This window comes from Chenopodium quinoa, unplaced genomic scaffold (assembly GCF_001683475.1).
Source record: "Chenopodium quinoa cultivar QQ74 unplaced genomic scaffold, ASM168347v1, whole genome shotgun sequence".
NCBI lineage: Eukaryota > Viridiplantae > Streptophyta > Magnoliopsida > Caryophyllales > Amaranthaceae > Chenopodium > Chenopodium quinoa.
Window position 1 is genome coordinate 6,951,406 of NW_018743920.1, and position 17,614 is coordinate 6,969,019.

A 17,614-nucleotide genomic window follows, 5' to 3' on the forward strand; every position below is an offset into this window, starting at 1 on the left:
ATGTTGTGCATAAAGATATTTCAGCTATGTATTAAACTAAGTGAACTACAAAGTGACATATGTCATTCCTACATAAATACACTTGTTTTATATGATAGTATATATACTTGATTTGTTTTTGGCATACCTCTATCATGCATAATTAAGGCAATAGCATAAATTTGGGTAATTGGGTTAGCTATTTAAAACTTATCTTAGCTTAATCATTTTTACCCTAACTAAATTGAGATAGCTTTACCTGAGTTTGTTTTTAGAGATATTGTTAGCGGTGAACGTCTCCCACACTCTTTCCATTCTCTCTCTACCCCTTAAAATTTATTTGAATTTTGAATGATTGTCAAGTAATCTTAATGTTGTGTTTGCCATGTAATATCTTTGTCGTAATTTGTTAATGTATCGTAAGTTTCACGTAATTTGTTAATTTATTGATTTTGATATAATTTGCTTTTATGTATATACTAGTAGATATCCCGAGCGTTGCCCCAAATTTTCGTTTTTTGTAGAGTGTAATTATTTTTATACTCATGCTTCGTAATTTATATGAAACCCATTACTATTAACTTTTATTTTGAAGAAAATTATTTATAACTTTTTTTAACTTTTAATTTAATTACTACTGCATGTATTAGTTTAATGTCACATTTCAAAATTTAGTCTTGTCTCTCGTTATTAATTTCTAAATCCTTGATCAAATGTTATATTCTTGTTCATGTGATGTTTTTAAATTGTTAGATTAAAATATTATAAATCACTTTATTCCCGAATCTAGATAGTTTTTGTATTTTTTTTTTTTACAAAAGTTTTTGAGAAATTTGAGCTTTTAAAAAAATAAAGCAAAAAAGAAACTAATTGTAGTACTAATATAAGTAGTACCTTTTACACTTTATCGCATCCATTCTTTTTCAAATAAGCTAGAAAAAACAATAATAATATGATTAGGATGAAATTAATTATCTACTCTAGATTATATCAAAACTGAAAAATTGAGGAGCTAAGGCAAGGTATATAATGTTAGGATTGTCAAGATAATTATGATTTTGGTTAAGATGTCGATATTATGATGAGATGCCTGATATTATTTTTTTTTTGTGTCAATGCATTCCATTGTTTTTGGTATCATATCTATGCTATAAGTATCGAACTATCTTGAGAAATTGGATATGAATTAAGAAGTACTTGGACACCTGTAAATTGTTAATTGGATAATCATATTAATTATAATTATGTGTGTATTGATAGAGATAAAATTTTATTGTTAATTAGATATTCAAGATAGGTGTCAATATTTTATCTACATATATTTTATCATTTTAAAAGAGGAAATTTAAAAACCGAAAAGATTAAAAGTCTATCGAAATTAAAACTCAAAGATAAATTTTTCATACTAAACAAATCTATCTAATAATCCTTACATGACATCTTATGTGGCATGTTTATGAAAATTATCGCTTACATGGCACACAACACTTGGCAAAAAATTGGAATGCCAAATGTCGTTGTCTCGTGGCCTGTCTGCGAGACCGACTTTATATATTAGTATTATGATATGATATGAATTATTTATTCGGCAATCTCATCAAATGCCACTGAGTTTTTAAAAATTTACCAAATACCATGAAATTTTCACAAATCCACCAAATGCCACCGAATTTTAAGAAATTCACAGAGTGCCATTAATGACTAATGACCGTTAACTCCGTTAGTCATTAGGATTAAATCATGACATGATTGGTTCATTTTAATCATTTATTTTAATTAAAAAAAATAACATTTTTTTTTTCTCAATTTTCGTGACAAAAATTGTTCAGGTAAAGTTTGGGGGTCATTTTGATCATTTATAGTTTAAAATTAAGCTTAAAATTGGCAAAAAAAAAATAACGTTTTGTTTTATGTGTCGAGAAAAATCTCAATTTGCGTGTTGATTTTTTAACAATATAAATTATTGTTCAAACAAGGGTTTGGCGATCATTTGGGTTCTTTATGGGACCAAAATATAAGCTCCAAACATTAATGTAAATGCCCTGTTTTGCATGTTAAGATTGTAATTTTTTACCGTAAAAATTGCAAAACGGGACATTTACGGTAACTTTTTGCTAAATATGAGCTTAAACTAGTCCCTTAAAAGATCAATATGACCCCCAAAATCTTACCAGATCAATATTCATGGTTAAAAAAACGACATTTGGTTACTTATTGATTGACTTATTGGTGCATTCTACGATCAATTTAGTTACTTAAAAAAATTGGAATCCAAGCATCATTTCAATTTAAATTGCACGAGATTTAATTTGATGGTTCACATATATAATTAAGTCAATAGGTACATATGTTTGATTCTTCTGATTGTTATTGTTTAAAACATGGAAAATTTAGAGTTAATTTTGAGGTTAGAGTATTTAGAATTGGAAAAACATTACCATAAAAGGGTCTTCAATTGGGGTATAATTCTTCTTTATAATTAGGATTTACATATTAGGGGTTTAGATTGGTTTAGGATAGATTAATGCAACATAAAAAAACCTTACTTATGGATTTGATTACATTTCGCACAAGTCTCGAGGGACACAAACTTATTCAAGCCAAGCAAACGCAAGTTAACCATGAAAATGTTTTTCTTGGTAATCTCCATGAATTCCTCTTCCTCCTACTTTTTTCCTTTCCTCTCGCTCTACTTCTCCCACCTCTTAAGAATTGATTCATTTTCAACATCTGTCGCATTTGGCAAAGCAACTTCAGAAACTTCTTTCTCTAATGATTTCCTACTAGGATGCTTAGATGTATTACGGTATCGTGTTATGAAATCATGATGATAATTAGGAGTAAATCATCAACGGGTATAGTATCACCGATACCCGTTCTATCTCGTCTCAACTTGACACAACCAAGAAATTTTTTTAATATTCAATCAATATAAATAAATAAACATACAACTAATGTAGTTTGGAGTTTTTATTCTTTGACATATTAGGAGACAGTTGATAGGATATGCTGATATTATTAGCTACTTCGTATAAATTACAAGTATTTCCTTATCGTAGGGATATCCATGTAGTATATTAGTGATATTATAACGATCAAATTGATGTTCTTATAATTTTGGGTCGTTAACCAAATAAATAAAACAAGGGTTTATTGACAAAAATTTCCATAAAAAATAACAAGTTTTAAATTACAATGCACTTACTTGGTTGAGCTCTTCTTCCATTTGATGTTCCATTAAATCACATGTACCATTTCATAGTTGTTTGGTAGTGTAAAAAGGGGTATCCATACTTTAGTTGTTTGGTACTCTTTACTTCAAATACTTCTTTTATTTTTTTAGTTGACACATTTATACTATTTACAAATTATATTTTGACATTATTTACTCATAAATGGTGCAATTAGAATGTAATAGAAATATAAATTTTAACATATGTAATAAGTTTTTTTTTTAGAAAGCGTAACAAGCATTTTAGCAAAAGCATGAACTTTTTAATCTGAGAAAAAAACGAAGATTGAACAAAAAGGCGCAACACTTTAACTTCATAGACTAATATCTTGTTGGTTTTGAAATGTCTTTTTTTTTTTTTTTGTTACTAATTAATGTTTAAAATAAAGTTAACATGTATTGAAATATGTTGCTAGATTATAAATTTATAATGTATCTTTCCATAATGATATTATTGGTTAAGTTCACCTATTTTTTTTTTAAAAAAAAAAAGTCAAATTTAGAATGTTACAATTAAAAATAAAATTGTATATTTGCCACTTCTTAAAACACCACCTTTTGATTAAACAACCCATTAAAACTTCATTTATAAAATATTACCCTATAGGTTTAAAAATTCTTGATTAAGGTGGACTTTCATTAAATTATTGTAAGACGGGTAAAATTACATTTGTTGATTTGGTGATTTTTAAATGTTTGGTGAATTTTTTTTTTGTTGTAATTTGCAAAATTAATTTAAACTTTAATGGTTGTAACCCGCAAAATGGTTATTTTTGTCGGTTGTAATTGGCAAGTTTTCCTAAAAAATATAGAGAGAGAGAGATGGGGTACTCCATAAATCTATACTAACATATTAAACGGCGTTGTTAAAGATATCTGTGTTATATACACCCTTTTCTTTATACCACGTCACATACTCAACCTTTCATAATATCACAATCTACCATCTAAGAAGGATGATTATTTAAATAGAAACCCAATGTGACTCGGCGACACTTGGGCAGCTGGGCCTCATACTAGTACTTGTCTACTATACTTGGAGGTATGAATGTAGGATTCCCTTATTCTCTCCTGTACTTTTAAGTGTCTAGCCAGCAAATATTGAATAAAAAAAACATTAGGGTTAGAGGTCTAATCAGTATCTTTCTTACCATTAATAAAATGAATTAATACCTCCTCAAAACACCCAATTTAGAATAGAAAGAACCACTCTTTTTTTGAATATTTTAATTTACTACTCCTTACAATAAGAAAAAATAAATTAATAGAGATGTCATTGCACATTGTCTAAATCTTGCCACTTTTCCGACCCAATGAGTCCGACCGCTTTTTAAACCTAAGTAGTAATGGTTAGCTTCATTGCTTTGCTTACTTGCTTAAGAGTTGGATTGAAAGTTAAGAATATCAATTATCAATCATCAAATTACTTAGTTCAAGAGGTAGTCTAGGACTTTGACTAGGCATACAAATCATTCAACGAGGTGCCAGGTGCTCGAACTTATCGTTATATTAGGTTTTCATAAATTTAACTAGTTTTTTGGCCCGTTTGATGCACGGACTATTATTTAGATTGTTTTTCTTGTAATGTGTTCGTTACTTATTTATGTTATATGCGTCGGTGTTGTTTTATACTCTCTCTATTTTTTTTATTTTTTTTTAATATGCTACACTGCTAACAAAGAGAATATAAAAAAGAAATATTAAGTTCACTGCTAAAACTTAAGAGAAAAAAAATAGTGAGGGTGGAACTATGAAATAAGATGAAGGAATTAAGTTATATTATAATTTGGCAATTACTACCGCGTATTAAAAATCTTATGGATTATTATTGTAAAAAAATTTAAAAATTTGATTTTACTACCAGCCTCTCCTTTAAACCATTTATGACGTCATCCTTTCCCCCAAACCCACGTTTAACCCTTGATTAACCAAATAAACTACCCAACAAAAACGAAAAATAACATTCCTCCTAACCCATCGTTACCCTAACTAAACTATAACCCCCTTCCCTTTTTTTCTCTCTCATAACTTCACTTTGACCCTTTAACCTTCAACCTCCATTGAAGATCAATCTACAAATTGGCATCAGGATGTTCAGCTATGCAACGAATCCTTTAATTTGCAAAATTGATCAGAATTTAAAGCAATGAATGAAAAGGGATGAATCACCTAGAGGAGAGGAGCGAAAAAGAAACAATTTAATTTCAGTTCCAAGCTAGAATTTTTTGATAGCGTAATTTAAAGAAAAATCACATATTATGCTTAATTGATAGTTTATTCAAAGAAAAACACAAAAACCCTACGCTAATCAACAAAAATCTTAATTTATTAACCCTATAATTCAAAAACACAAAATTTCAAAAACCTAAAATTCGAAAACGCTAAAAGGCAAATCTAATAGAGGTGAATTACATGTTCACGAGGAGCAATTGGAAGATCAATGGGAAGAATTAGTGTGAATTTAGAGCAAAAAGCTTGGAGTATATTTAGCAATGGTGAAGGAGGAAGATTAATTAGCTAGGGTTACCATGATTAAGAGGGATTTTATTTTTCCTTTTTTTTTAAGTCGTTTAAATGGTTAACTAAGGGTTAAACGTGGGTTAAGGGGAAATATGACGTCATTAATGGTCTAAAGGGGAGACTGGTAGTAAATTAGAATTTTTAAATTTTTTACGATAGTAATTAACAAGATTTTTAATTTGCGGTAGTAATTTTCTAAATGGCATTAATATGCGGTAGTAATTGGCAAATTTTACTACATATATGTGTACTATATAGTTACACTTTATTTTTTAAAAAAATTACTTTATTTCAAGTTTAGGAGATGAAAAGACTATTATTTTATTTTATTATGGTGGAAATAGAACACTTCATTTTCTTACTTAAATTTGCAAGTTAAGAAATGCATAAAGACTTAAACATTAAATTTTTTGTTTTAAAAAAATTATATTAAAAGTGAAAAAAAAAAAAAATATTAAAGGAGGTGACATGTGGCATATAAGTAATTTGTGGTGACATATGGCATGTGAGTGATTGTGATTTGTGTTTTTAAATACTAAGTATAGATATAGATAGATTGTTCAAAAATATCATCAAAATTCAACTCTTGTTTTAGAATTGTGAGATTTCTAAAACCCTGACTAAACAATGTGTTAGGGTCCACATCAAAAACGATACAAAGTACTCTGTATTTATTCAAATTTGGTCAAATAACCATCTTTTTTTGAGAGAAAAATGGGAACTTCTATTCAACAGCTTGGCAAAATTACATAAGATCAATTTCCGCAAGGTTGGGGAAATGAGTTCAGAAAAACTTGCTCAACCCCATCACAAGGATCAAATCTAGCTAACAGGTGAGCTAAAACATTCCCATTCCTCTTTACATAACAGCAAGAAAACGAAGTAAAACTCTCTCTTAAAAAACTGATGTCTTCCACAATTAAATCATAGGCGAGTTCTGCCAGCCTTCCTTGAGCAAATAGCCTTCACAAGCTCCAGCGCGTCACACTCAAGTTCAATATGCATATACCCAGATTGTTGAGCAAACATAACCCCAAGCCTCGCTGCAAGAGCCTTGTACTATTTACCTTGTTCAAAATGGAATTTTCCGACCATTTCTTCCAAGCTCCATCTTCAATTATAAATATATCTTATGGGCATTCAAGACAAAAATACACACAAGAGGCCATACCATACACTAGCCTTCCTACATACTACACCTCCTTGTACTATTTACCTTGTTTACGAATCCACTATTCTTGCTTTTGTAATACTCCTTTCTGAGTTTCTATAGTGAGAGTTCTCTTGTAATACTCAAGTTCTTATACTCTCATATTTTCATATAGTGGATTATTTTGGTGCTCGTCGTCCATAGGTTTTTTGATAATTTTTCCCACGTTAAATATTGTGTGTCCATTTCTTTACTACTTATCTTGCTTTCAACTTTTTCCAAATTAGTTTATCAATCTCTACATTTTTAATTTTCTTTCGCTGTGCACTTACCAACCCTAACACTTTTGCATGTTAATTAAAACAAATTAGTTTTTGCCTCAAGTAGGAGACGTTAACAATGTCAGATTAATATTATGGACAATAAGTTAGTAGTATTAAGATCGAAAATGTCATATGCACAATAAGTTAGTTGTACATTAAGAAATGAATAGAGTATTTCAATTAGTTGAACATAATGACGAGAAACAACCTACTACATCTAAAGTCAAAAATCTAATGAAGATGCTTTTTTGAGGAAAAATCTAATGAAGATGCTAATTGCATTTGAATAATTAATTAGGAGATTACTTGAGCATGTTAATGATTGGTTGGTGGTCGGGCAAAATCGCTAATTAGTGGATGAAATGACAAGTCCACCTTTGAGTCATTACTTTTGTGATATAATTAATCATAACCAGTTAAATTAATCTTCATCATTATTATTAGCATTAGATTACAACAACCATGTTTAAGAACAGTGACTAATGAGACTTAATTTCTTAAGTATACGTATGAAATAATTCTAACATTAATAATAAGATTTTTGTTTGAAGGAAAACAAATGATATATAACATCCGTTTCATATTTTTTGCAATTTTAGGTATTATTTGTGAGATATAAAATATTTCAAAGTTGCAAAAAACATGAAACGGGGGTTGTAAATTGAGTTAAGATGGTAAATAAAATGTAATAATTGGTTTGTGAAGGATATAGCTACGTTTATGTTGCACTTTTTACTTAATTTATAATAGAATACTTGTGACTAAATTTGCAATGAAAATACTCTTTGAAACTTATTCTTCTTCAAAAAAGAAAATAATCTTTGAAACCAAATAAGAGAAGCTCCGTAACAGTAATTACCGTATATTTCCTCCATTCCATTAGCTAGATTGTAGCATTATATACTCCTATATAGTCATCTCAATAATTTTTTTTATTTTTTTTTTGAAGGAATTAATTAGGAATTAGTCATCTCATTAATTTTGACTCGTAGTATATAGTCATCTCATTAATTTTGTCTCGTAATATTTTTGAAGGAGAGAGCTAAACGTAAAATCTCGATGGAGATTAAACAAAAGTTCACATTCATATGGCGCAATGAATATGGTAGAATGAATTCTGGACAAGTCCAAGAATACGATGAGAAAAATGTCGGCTATTACAAGATTATTTACACTTCACAATTAAGTTCTATCCATTATACAAGTAACAAATTATAGATCTTGCACAAAATTCAACAATTGCAAAATGGCACATGTATAAATTCGTTTATAAATGGCCACATAGTCCAAGAACATTATTTCGTATAATTTTAATTTTAAAATTAAAAAAAAATAAAAACATAATTTGTCCTATCATAATTGGCTGAATTTGTTTAATAGTGTGAATTTGTGAGGAAATTAGAGTAGTAATTAAAGATCAAAAATTGCGCAAATTTGGCTTGACGACCAAATCGTTGAAATTTGTCTGATTTTAAACCACTCTTATTCCGACAAGTGGACATTAAAACTGTATAAAACAGAGTTAACAGTGAATCACGCTAACACCACAAATCCCCAACGCTTATCATATGGTGTACTGTTTTTCTGTATCATTACTACCTGCAATTTGCCAGCACTTAATAATGTAGAAAGGTGGAATTTTTTTTTTGTTTACCAAATTAATGTACAAGATGTTGGTCATGTTAGAAAAAGAAATGGTTCTTATTCTTTTGGAGTTTTGCGACTTTAAGACTAATGTAGCCAATATATGGGGTGTTTAAGTAAGTAAGATCAATCTTATTTGATATAATTCTTACCTTAACTAAAATTCTAGAGACTTGTGATATGAAATATTTGAAAGTAGGGATCCTCTTATCAGAATTGAATAACCTCTTTTCCTATTATTTTTAATGTTCGAACAATAAATTTTGAACTAGAAACACCTACGTTAAAGATAAAGTAAGAGTCATGCACATGCATAACATTTTTCGATTTATAGTTGTCAATTTTTCATTTATAACAATTTTTTTTTTTTCAATCGTTACAAGTAAATTGGATGGGTGGTCCTATCTTAGGGTTTCGATCCTTATTGGTTCTTACCACAATGCTTTCCCTATGATTGATACATGGTCTCCCCCTAGATAAAGTGGGAAGCGATGTCATTTGACCACAATTCAGGGCTTTAGAAAAAGAAAATTTTTTTTTTGCTTATAATTATATCTAGTAACAAAAGCCAAATAGATGAATAGTAGATAGTGTAATACGGAGCATAAGTACAATAAATATTTTCCACGCTTAACATTTAAATCTCCTCAACAACCACATTAAAAGTCTCAGTTTTAGTTCAATTTCTAGCTTCCAATTAAAGATAACACAAATTTTGTATTTTTGTGGCTCTAGTTTGCACTGCTAATGTTAATACATGAGAGATTAAGAGGGTAACTATGTAATCTGGATGAATATGTTTTATCTAAGTTATCTGGTTACTATATTAAAAGGGTAATGCTATAAGCATTTAATACACTTCGTAAAATAGTGTAAATTTAGGAATTCATGATAAAATATTGTGTAAAACAGTGTACTACTTCCATTAAGTATTAGTTACAACTTTGGAATATTTTATATCTCACAAATAATACCCCAAAGTTGCAAATAATACTTAACGGAGGTAGTAATTAATATTTATTTTGTTAAACTATTTACTCCCTCCGTCTCCGAAAGAATGACCCTTATGGCCTAAATCTAGTCCCAAAATGATTTTTTTTTTTTTTTTTGAAAGGCAAGTTAACATGATGTCAAGTACAAAGTAATATTCATAAATTGGCACTATGCCATGGCATGTTATTACCAAGGTAGAGTGTCCTCATAACAAAGTTTTGTAAAGGACAACACTTAATAAAAATACTTTGTAAAATTGGAATACATATCATTGATAAGTTTATTTTTGGGTTAGATGTATAGGCTTCTATGTATTGAGTAGTTCTATATGTATTCTAGCAAAACTTGTCGTATTTGATTATCTAATCCGAACCCCAAAGTTTACTTAGATACTTATTACGTCTTACATTAAAAAATTCCTTACAATAAGCTAATTGACAATAGACCTCATTTGGCACAAACCTAATCATTTAAATGACCTCTGGTACTGGTACAAAACTTAAAAAGAAGAATTAAAAAAAAAATTAAATTAAATTAAATTAAAAAATATATAAAATAAAAATGAGGGTGACATTTCTGGCTTTAAGGCTTAATTGCCAATCAGTCGATGTCATGTGAAAGTTGATTATTCAATTTTAAAATACATTAAGTGGATTATATTTACAACTAACCAATCAACTACAACTCTACAAGTTAAAAAAGAAATTATAACAAAGCGATAATTTATCAACAGCTACGAGCTACCCTTAATTTTAAAGTCTTCTCTAGTTAACCAATATTGTATATTATCCTATAAGAAAACTTGTTTTATCATTACAATATTTTTAGGATTTACAAGTCATTTTAGCAATACGTGTAATATATATATATATATATTTTTTTTTTTTTGGGTCTTGTTTAGTCACAATTTTTGCCAATTTCATTATATTTAATTACAGAGTAAATACCAATGCAATAATTAACGTACACGTACTCAATAGGTATATGTATATATTTTTCAAAGAAAGAACGTAAACATAAACATAAAGACTAGAGAGTAACTTTTGTGAAAGTGTGCTTTTGTATGTCTAGTCAACAGCTAGCAAATATAAAGAATTTACTTGGGTTGTGAAAGCACCATACATGGTCTATTTCCCCTGTTTTTAAAACAGAGGATCTCACTTTGTGTTTTTTTTCACTAAAGAAAGAATGGAGAGTTTCAGGATATTTGGGTGTTTTACCAGAAAGTTTGTGAAGGCGGAGTTACAGCCGCCTTCGGATATCAAGCAATTCTTTGACAAATACGCCGAATGTGGGCCCCAAATGACGGCGGAACACCTCCAGAAGTTGATGATCGAGGTGCAAGGTGAATCCAAGGCGACGACATTAGCCGACGCAGAGAAGATTATTGAAGAGATCAAGTCAAGAAGAAAGCACCCTCACATGCCTATTTTCAGTAACACTGCTAGAAAAACTCTAAGTCTTGATGAGTTTTTCTCTTATCTTTTCTCAACTGATCTTAATCCGCCTATTAACCCTCAGGTTAGTTCATACTAATCATTCATGTTGTCAATATAACAAGTTACTAACTAGTTTATATTTTATTAATGTGAAAGTTTATGTTTTTTTTGGAAATATGATAGGTTCATCAAGATATGAACGCTCCAATATCCCATTATTTCATATACACAGGCCATAATTCATACTTAACAGGCAATCAAATCAGTAGCGATTGCAGCGATGTTCCGATCATTCAAGCATTACAGAGAGGTGTAAGAGTTATTGAGCTTGATCTTTGGCCTACTCCTAACAAACAAGATGTTCATGTTTTGCATGGAAAGTATGTAATCATAATAATAACCTTCCTTTTTTTGTTCATTTCTTTTTTAAACTTTTTTGGTTTGATTAACTTTTTTTTTTTGTTATAGGACTCTTACAACTCCAGTGGATCTTCTCAAATGTCTGAAATCCATTAAAGAATATGCATTTTGTGCATCTCCTTATCCTGTGATTTTGACTCTCGAAGATCATCTCAATCCAACTCTACAAGCGAAAGTAGCAGAAGTATGTACATTTACATATATGTGCAGTTTTTATGGATTTAATAGATTAATTAAGTATTGATTATTCATGGTTCGAATTTGAAGATGATTATTCAAGTTTTCGAGGATATGTTGTTCTACCCCGAAACTGAGATTTTAAAGGATTTCCCTTCCCCTGAAGAATTGAAGTATAAGGTTCTCGTATCAACAAAACCTCCCAAGGAGTATCTTACTGCCGAAAATGCCAAAAATAGCAGTGGTAGCAAGGAGCCTTCTATTGAAGAACAAGAGTTTAAGGTTCTTTTTAAGTAAAGAATTCTAATTTTTATGTTTGTATGTTTCAATGATGGTTTTTTTTAATATTTTTTGTTTCTAACAGGCCAACAATGAGAAAAGTGGAAATGGAAATAGTGTTGAACGAGAAGTGTGTGACTACGACGACCCTTCGCTGCAAGAAAGACCGGCCGAGTATAAGAAAATGATAACGATTCCGGGTATAAAAAGGGGTGAATTGAAGGAGTCACTTAAGGTGGATCCTATTAAGGTCAGCCGTCTGAGTTGGAGTGAGCAACTTCTAGCAAAGGCAACCACTTCTCATGGAACTCGTATCATAAGGTAACTTACTATTTCTTCAAATGTGGCATAACTTTTTATTAATAAAATTATTTCAATAGATATAGCCTGTGTGAATTTATTTGAGTGGGCCTTAAGTGGGCCAGTTCATGTCTGGCCCAAATTGTATAGACTTTGCACATGCCTCAAGCAAGCCATGTGTTATGGTAGGCAATTAAAGGGTTGGGCTGAGGTCAAACTGAGCCATGTGATATTTGGCCTTATTATCATGGTTCATTGGTTTGTCTTACAACTGTAGCATTTTTTCTACTAGTATTGTCCTGTAAAACTTGTATCATTGTTTGAATGTCTAATGTTTTTCATCAATCTCCAGGTACACCCAGAAAAATATTCTGAGGATTTTCCCTAAGGTTACGCGGTTCAACTCTTCCAATTACGAGCCTATTCTTGGTTGGATGTATGGTGCTCAAATGGTTGCGTTTAACATGCAGGTTAACTGTCCTAAACAACATAACTCTTATGCTCTATAGACTATATGTCTATATAATGTTTTGGTATATTATATCAAAGCTAATGTTTATAATGCACTTAACAAGTTAATTAATCGCGTATGTTGACAGGGCCATGGAAAACAACTTTGGTTGATGCATGGGATGTTTAGAGCCAATGGAGGCTGTGGTTATGTAAAAAAGCCTGATTTTCTTTTGAATTCAGGTCCTGATGACCAAGTTTTTGATCCAAAAGCAGATTCATCAATCAAGACAACATTAAAGGTGACTTAATCTCTAAATAAACTCGATTTATTATCATTCATCTCTAAAATTTGTTTCATCTGAAAGAAATATGTGGATTGTTTAGGTGAAAGTATACATTGGAGATGGGTGGCGCGAAGATTTCAGACAAACTCATTTTGACACATTTTCACCACCAGATTTCTATGTTAAGGTAAACCAAACCATAATCTTAACCACTTTATATTATATATTGTACTGTATAACTTTAGCTAACTATGAAACTTTGAGTGATATATTACAGGTAGGCATAGCTGGAGCGCCAGCAGATAAACTGATGAAGAAAACAAAGGTGATAGAGGATCACTGGAGACCGGCTTGGAACGAAGAGTTCAGTTTTCCTTTAACAGTTCCTGAACTAGCTTTGCTGAGAATCGAAGTTCATGAATATGATACAACTGATAAGGATGATTTTGGTGGGCAGAGTTGCTTGCCTGTCCGAGAATTGAAACCAGGGATTCATGCAGTCCCCCTTTATAATTACAAAGGCGAGAAATATGCTTCTGTTAAGCTTTTGATGCAGTTTATATTCGCGTAAATATACCTATACATACTGTGAGTATTTTGTTCATGAGATGGTGTCCTTATGTATCATTTGTGAGCATGTACCTCTTTTGATCTCCTTGAAGTTTTGTAATATGTGTAAAATTTTGGCTTCATTCCGGGGTTTACGATGAGATGATTAAACTATAGTACAGAACAAATGAGCAATAAATAAAGGCTTTGTTTTGTCAATCAAGATTTAATTGTTGGCTGGTTCACTTGACTTGTTTGATCGACCAATATAGTTAGTTGTCTGGGTCAATTGTTTTTATTGATCGTTTCCAAAGATATTGTCGATGAACTTTTTTATGTGCAGAATCTCCGAACTCTTGGGCTAGAAAATCAAAAGCTACTGCAAAATAACCTTACATATTGTATTTCTTTCTTTGTCTATTTGACCACATTGAAAAGCCAAAGCTAAATCAATATAATAAAATGAATCAAATGAATCGCGAAACAAGGCCAAAGTGTACAGTACTTTTCCAACCATTCATCTGTTGCAGACCACAAATTCTAAGAAATATGCTTCATGTGTTGATGAAGTACATGTATACTTATGTTGTTAGTACTATGTTAGCCGAATAAAAGGATAAATTATATGAGGGGATGCCTTGAGTATATATTCTAACTTTGGCAAGAGGCAACTCCAAAGCACAATATTTTAATTAACCAACAAGTATTCTTTTCACTTCCTATTTATTACCTAAACACCTTATGTCAGATAGAAACACCAGATGACCAGACTGTTACAAAAATGAATAACATGAAAACACTGTTTACACCAACAGCTGACCAATTAAATAAACCTAAGCAGTCATACAGATTCTGTTTCTTCTTCCGGCGTATGTTCAAGCTGAGAATGGCAGAACCTCCACCAGACATCGTGAACTTGTTCAACGAGTACTCTGACAAAGGGGTGATGACAGTCGAAAAACTGCACCAGTTTTTGAATGATTATCAAGGAGAACATCACACTATTGAAAGTGCTCAAGACATATTCAATAGTATCAAGCATCATCATGTCTTCCTGAGAAGAAGTCTTAACCTTGACGCCTTCTTCCAATATCTTTCCGGGGACCAAAATCCTGCTCTTGCACACCCTAGGGTAATAATCTTTCAAATTTCTTACACTCTTTTCTATGATTACCTACATGATCTAGTCATACAGAAACTGTAATATCAGTAATGCAGTATATTTCTGTGTTACATTTTTTGGACAAAGCATAATCGCGCTTCCTTATAATTGGTTACTACAGGTTGTGCATCAGAACATGAATGAACCTCTGGCTCATTACTTCCTATACACAGGCCATAATTCCTACTTGACAGGAAATCAACTCAGCAGCAAGAGCAGCATTAAGCCGATCATCAAGGCCTTATTAAGCGGTGTCAGGGTCATCGAGCTAGATTTATGGCCAAGCAAGAATAACAAAAATGATATCCAAGTTTTTCATGGAGGGTATGCTTCTAAGATTCACACCTTAACAAAGGGTTACATAGTTTGCTTAATTTGAAATTTTCATACTTGCAGGACAATGACCTCTCCAGTGAAACTCAACAAATGTTTGGAAGCAATCAGGGATAATGCTTTCGTTGCCTCGAAATACCCTGTCATCATTACTTTTGAAGATCACTTGACTTCTGATCTTCAAGCTAATGTGGCCAAGGAGAGTTGCTAAAACATAATATATATATACCTATGTTTTTAATCTGTTGGAATTATGCTATCATATCTGATATTAACTCTTCTATATAGTTCCTTGAATTCAGATGGTCAGTGATATTTTTGGAGCAATGCTGTATCCTGGATTGGAATCTGGAGTGGAATTTGTTGCATTCCCTTCACCTGAACAGTTGAAGGGAAAGATACTGATATCAACCAAGCCGCCAAAAAACTCACTTGATAGCATCATCCAACAAGAACATAATGACATCAACCAACAAGAACATAATGATGAACTTGAAGATATAGCAATTAAGGTTTATCTTGATAGCATTAAAACTATGAATTCCCTCATATTGAGCTTTACTTTTTGCTTCCCTAAACAACCTTGATATCTGCAATACAACAGGACAATGAAGAAGAATGTGAAGAGGAGGCCGCTGCTCCTGAGTATTTGCATTTGATTGCTATTCATGCTATCAAGCTGAAACATGGAGATGATGATGGACTAAAAAAGCTTTTGAATGAACATACTCAGAGAGTTGCTCGGTTGAGTATGAGCGAGGAGAAGCTGAAAAATGCTGTGAAAACTCATGCAAGTGACATTGTCAAGTAAGTGATAAAACAGATTAAATTTGTTTGTCATTGTTGCTAAATTTGAGGTTCTTAGAAAACTGAAACAAGTTTTTGGAAACCAGAAAAGACAGGTTCCTGTATTTTTGTTGTCAGTTTTCAAAATTATCATGATTGATATAAGTATGGTTATGAGTCTTATGACATAAAGCAAAAAGCCATGTAAGACTATACTAGTTAGTCCTTTGGATAATAGATACATGTTTTGGTGTTTCCTCACCAAAGCCAACCCCCCTCAGGTTTACTCAGAGGAACCTACTCAGGGTATATCCAAAGGGAACACGCGTTTTTTCTTCAAATTATGATCCTCTAATTGGATGGACACACGGAGCTCAAATGGTAGCATTCAACATGCAGGTAACTTGGAAATCTGTAGTTTTTGCCAGTAGAAGAATTAATGATTCAGCCTGATGCAGGTTAATTACTTTCCTCTGGTCTCGACAGGGTTATGGAAAATACCTTTGGATCATGCAAGGGATGTTTAGAGCTAATGGCGGCTGTGGTTACGTGAGAAAGCCAGATTTCTTGTTATTAAGTGATGAGCCCTTTGATCCCAGCAGTATTGGAAGACCACTCAAGATAATTTTAAAGGTCTTTCAGCTAGCATTCTCTAGTAGAACTAGGATTACATACAAAACTTTGATTTTGTTTATTTCATCTTACAAAAATAAGCTCATGAAGCACAAATAAAATTTATTCCATTGAAGTTCAGATTGAGGAAAACAGTTCAAACAAGGAATAACAAGTTCCTTTCTGAGTGAAGCCTAATAATCTTCATTGTACAGATAAAACTATATATGGGGTATGGGTGGCATTTGCAATTTCGCCGAACAAGTTTTGATCCATTTTCTCCACCAGATTTCTTTACTAAGGTCAGATAATAACCAAATGTTTTCTCCTGGTCACTGATCATACATACATATATACATACATACATTGTCATTTGCACTGACAGTTTTGTGCTCATTTCTGTGTAGGTTGCAATTTGTGGAGTCCCAGCAGACATAAAGAAGTGTAAAACAAGGCCTATCGAGGATCAGTGGGTGCCAATGTGGAACCAGGAATTTGAGTTCCCCTTGACAGCACCTGAACTTGCCCTCCTAAGAATTGAAGTTCGTGAACACGACTTAGACGGAAGGCATGCCTTTGGAGGCCAGACTTGCTTGCCAGTCTTGGAGTTACAGAGTGGCATCCGAGCTGTTCCGTTGTATGGGAAAAAAGGAGAGAAATATGATCACATTAAACTTCTCATGCGATTTCAATTGTTACCAATATAGCTAACTGACTGTAATTAATCTTTTCATAATTACTATAGCTTCCTGCTATGTATGTTCTCTGAACCACATTCACTTTATTTGAATTAGTAATATGCCAATAATTCAGTATATAGATGAACATTTTTCCCTTATATTCCTACTTATAACACATACTAATTAACTTGTAGTTAACTTTAAAGCATCAGCATGCAGTTTATACAACGGCGAAAATATACAAAGTTCATATAAAATCGAATATACTTGGCTTGATTGTTTTGGCTATATTAAGGAGG

General features: G+C 31.7%; 2 protein-coding genes across 2 annotated transcripts; both read left to right on the forward strand.

Moving 5' to 3' along the window:
• The first annotated feature begins 10,761 nt into the window (after positions 1-10,761).
• LOC110688251 (phosphoinositide phospholipase C 6-like) lies at positions 10,762-13,969 on the forward strand. The gene is made up of 9 exons (XM_021864972.1): positions 10,762-11,362; positions 11,464-11,660; positions 11,749-11,884; positions 11,968-12,159; positions 12,242-12,477; positions 12,809-12,926; positions 13,056-13,208; positions 13,294-13,380; positions 13,471-13,969. The coding sequence occupies exons 1-9, from the start codon at positions 11,030-11,032 to the stop codon at positions 13,762-13,764; spliced, it is 1,746 nt and encodes a 581-aa protein (XP_021720664.1). The 5' UTR covers positions 10,762-11,029; the 3' UTR covers positions 13,765-13,969.
• A 529-nt stretch (positions 13,970-14,498) lies between these two features.
• LOC110688253 (phosphoinositide phospholipase C 1-like) lies at positions 14,499-17,480 on the forward strand. Its single transcript, XM_021864974.1, has 9 exons — positions 14,499-14,874; positions 15,026-15,228; positions 15,301-15,436; positions 15,540-15,749; positions 15,842-16,044; positions 16,305-16,422; positions 16,510-16,656; positions 16,851-16,937; positions 17,043-17,480. The coding sequence occupies exons 1-9, from the start codon at positions 14,524-14,526 to the stop codon at positions 17,340-17,342; spliced, it is 1,755 nt and encodes a 584-aa protein (XP_021720666.1). The 5' UTR covers positions 14,499-14,523; the 3' UTR covers positions 17,343-17,480.
• The last annotated feature ends 134 nt before the right edge of the window (positions 17,481-17,614 follow it).

What these genes read in the sequence shown, in the direction of transcription:
- LOC110688253 (XM_021864974.1), top strand. Translation starts at nt 14,524, where the DNA reads ATGAATAACATGAAAACACTGTTTACACCAACAGCTGACCAATTAAAT. An exon ending in CTGCTCTTGCACACCCTAGG is followed by an intron (nt 14,875 to 15,025) that starts GTAATAATCTTT and finishes TGGTTACTACAG; the next exon opens with GTTGTGCATCAGAACATGAA. An exon ending in CACCAGATTTCTTTACTAAG is followed by an intron (nt 16,938 to 17,042) that starts GTCAGATAATAA and finishes ATTTCTGTGTAG; the next exon opens with GTTGCAATTTGTGGAGTCCC.
- LOC110688251 (XM_021864972.1), top strand. Translation starts at nt 11,030, where the DNA reads ATGGAGAGTTTCAGGATATTTGGGTGTTTTACCAGAAAGTTTGTGAAG. An exon ending in TTGAAGAACAAGAGTTTAAG is followed by an intron (nt 12,160 to 12,241) that starts GTTCTTTTTAAG and finishes TGTTTCTAACAG; the next exon opens with GCCAACAATGAGAAAAGTGG. An exon ending in CACCAGATTTCTATGTTAAG is followed by an intron (nt 13,381 to 13,470) that starts GTAAACCAAACC and finishes GATATATTACAG; the next exon opens with GTAGGCATAGCTGGAGCGCC.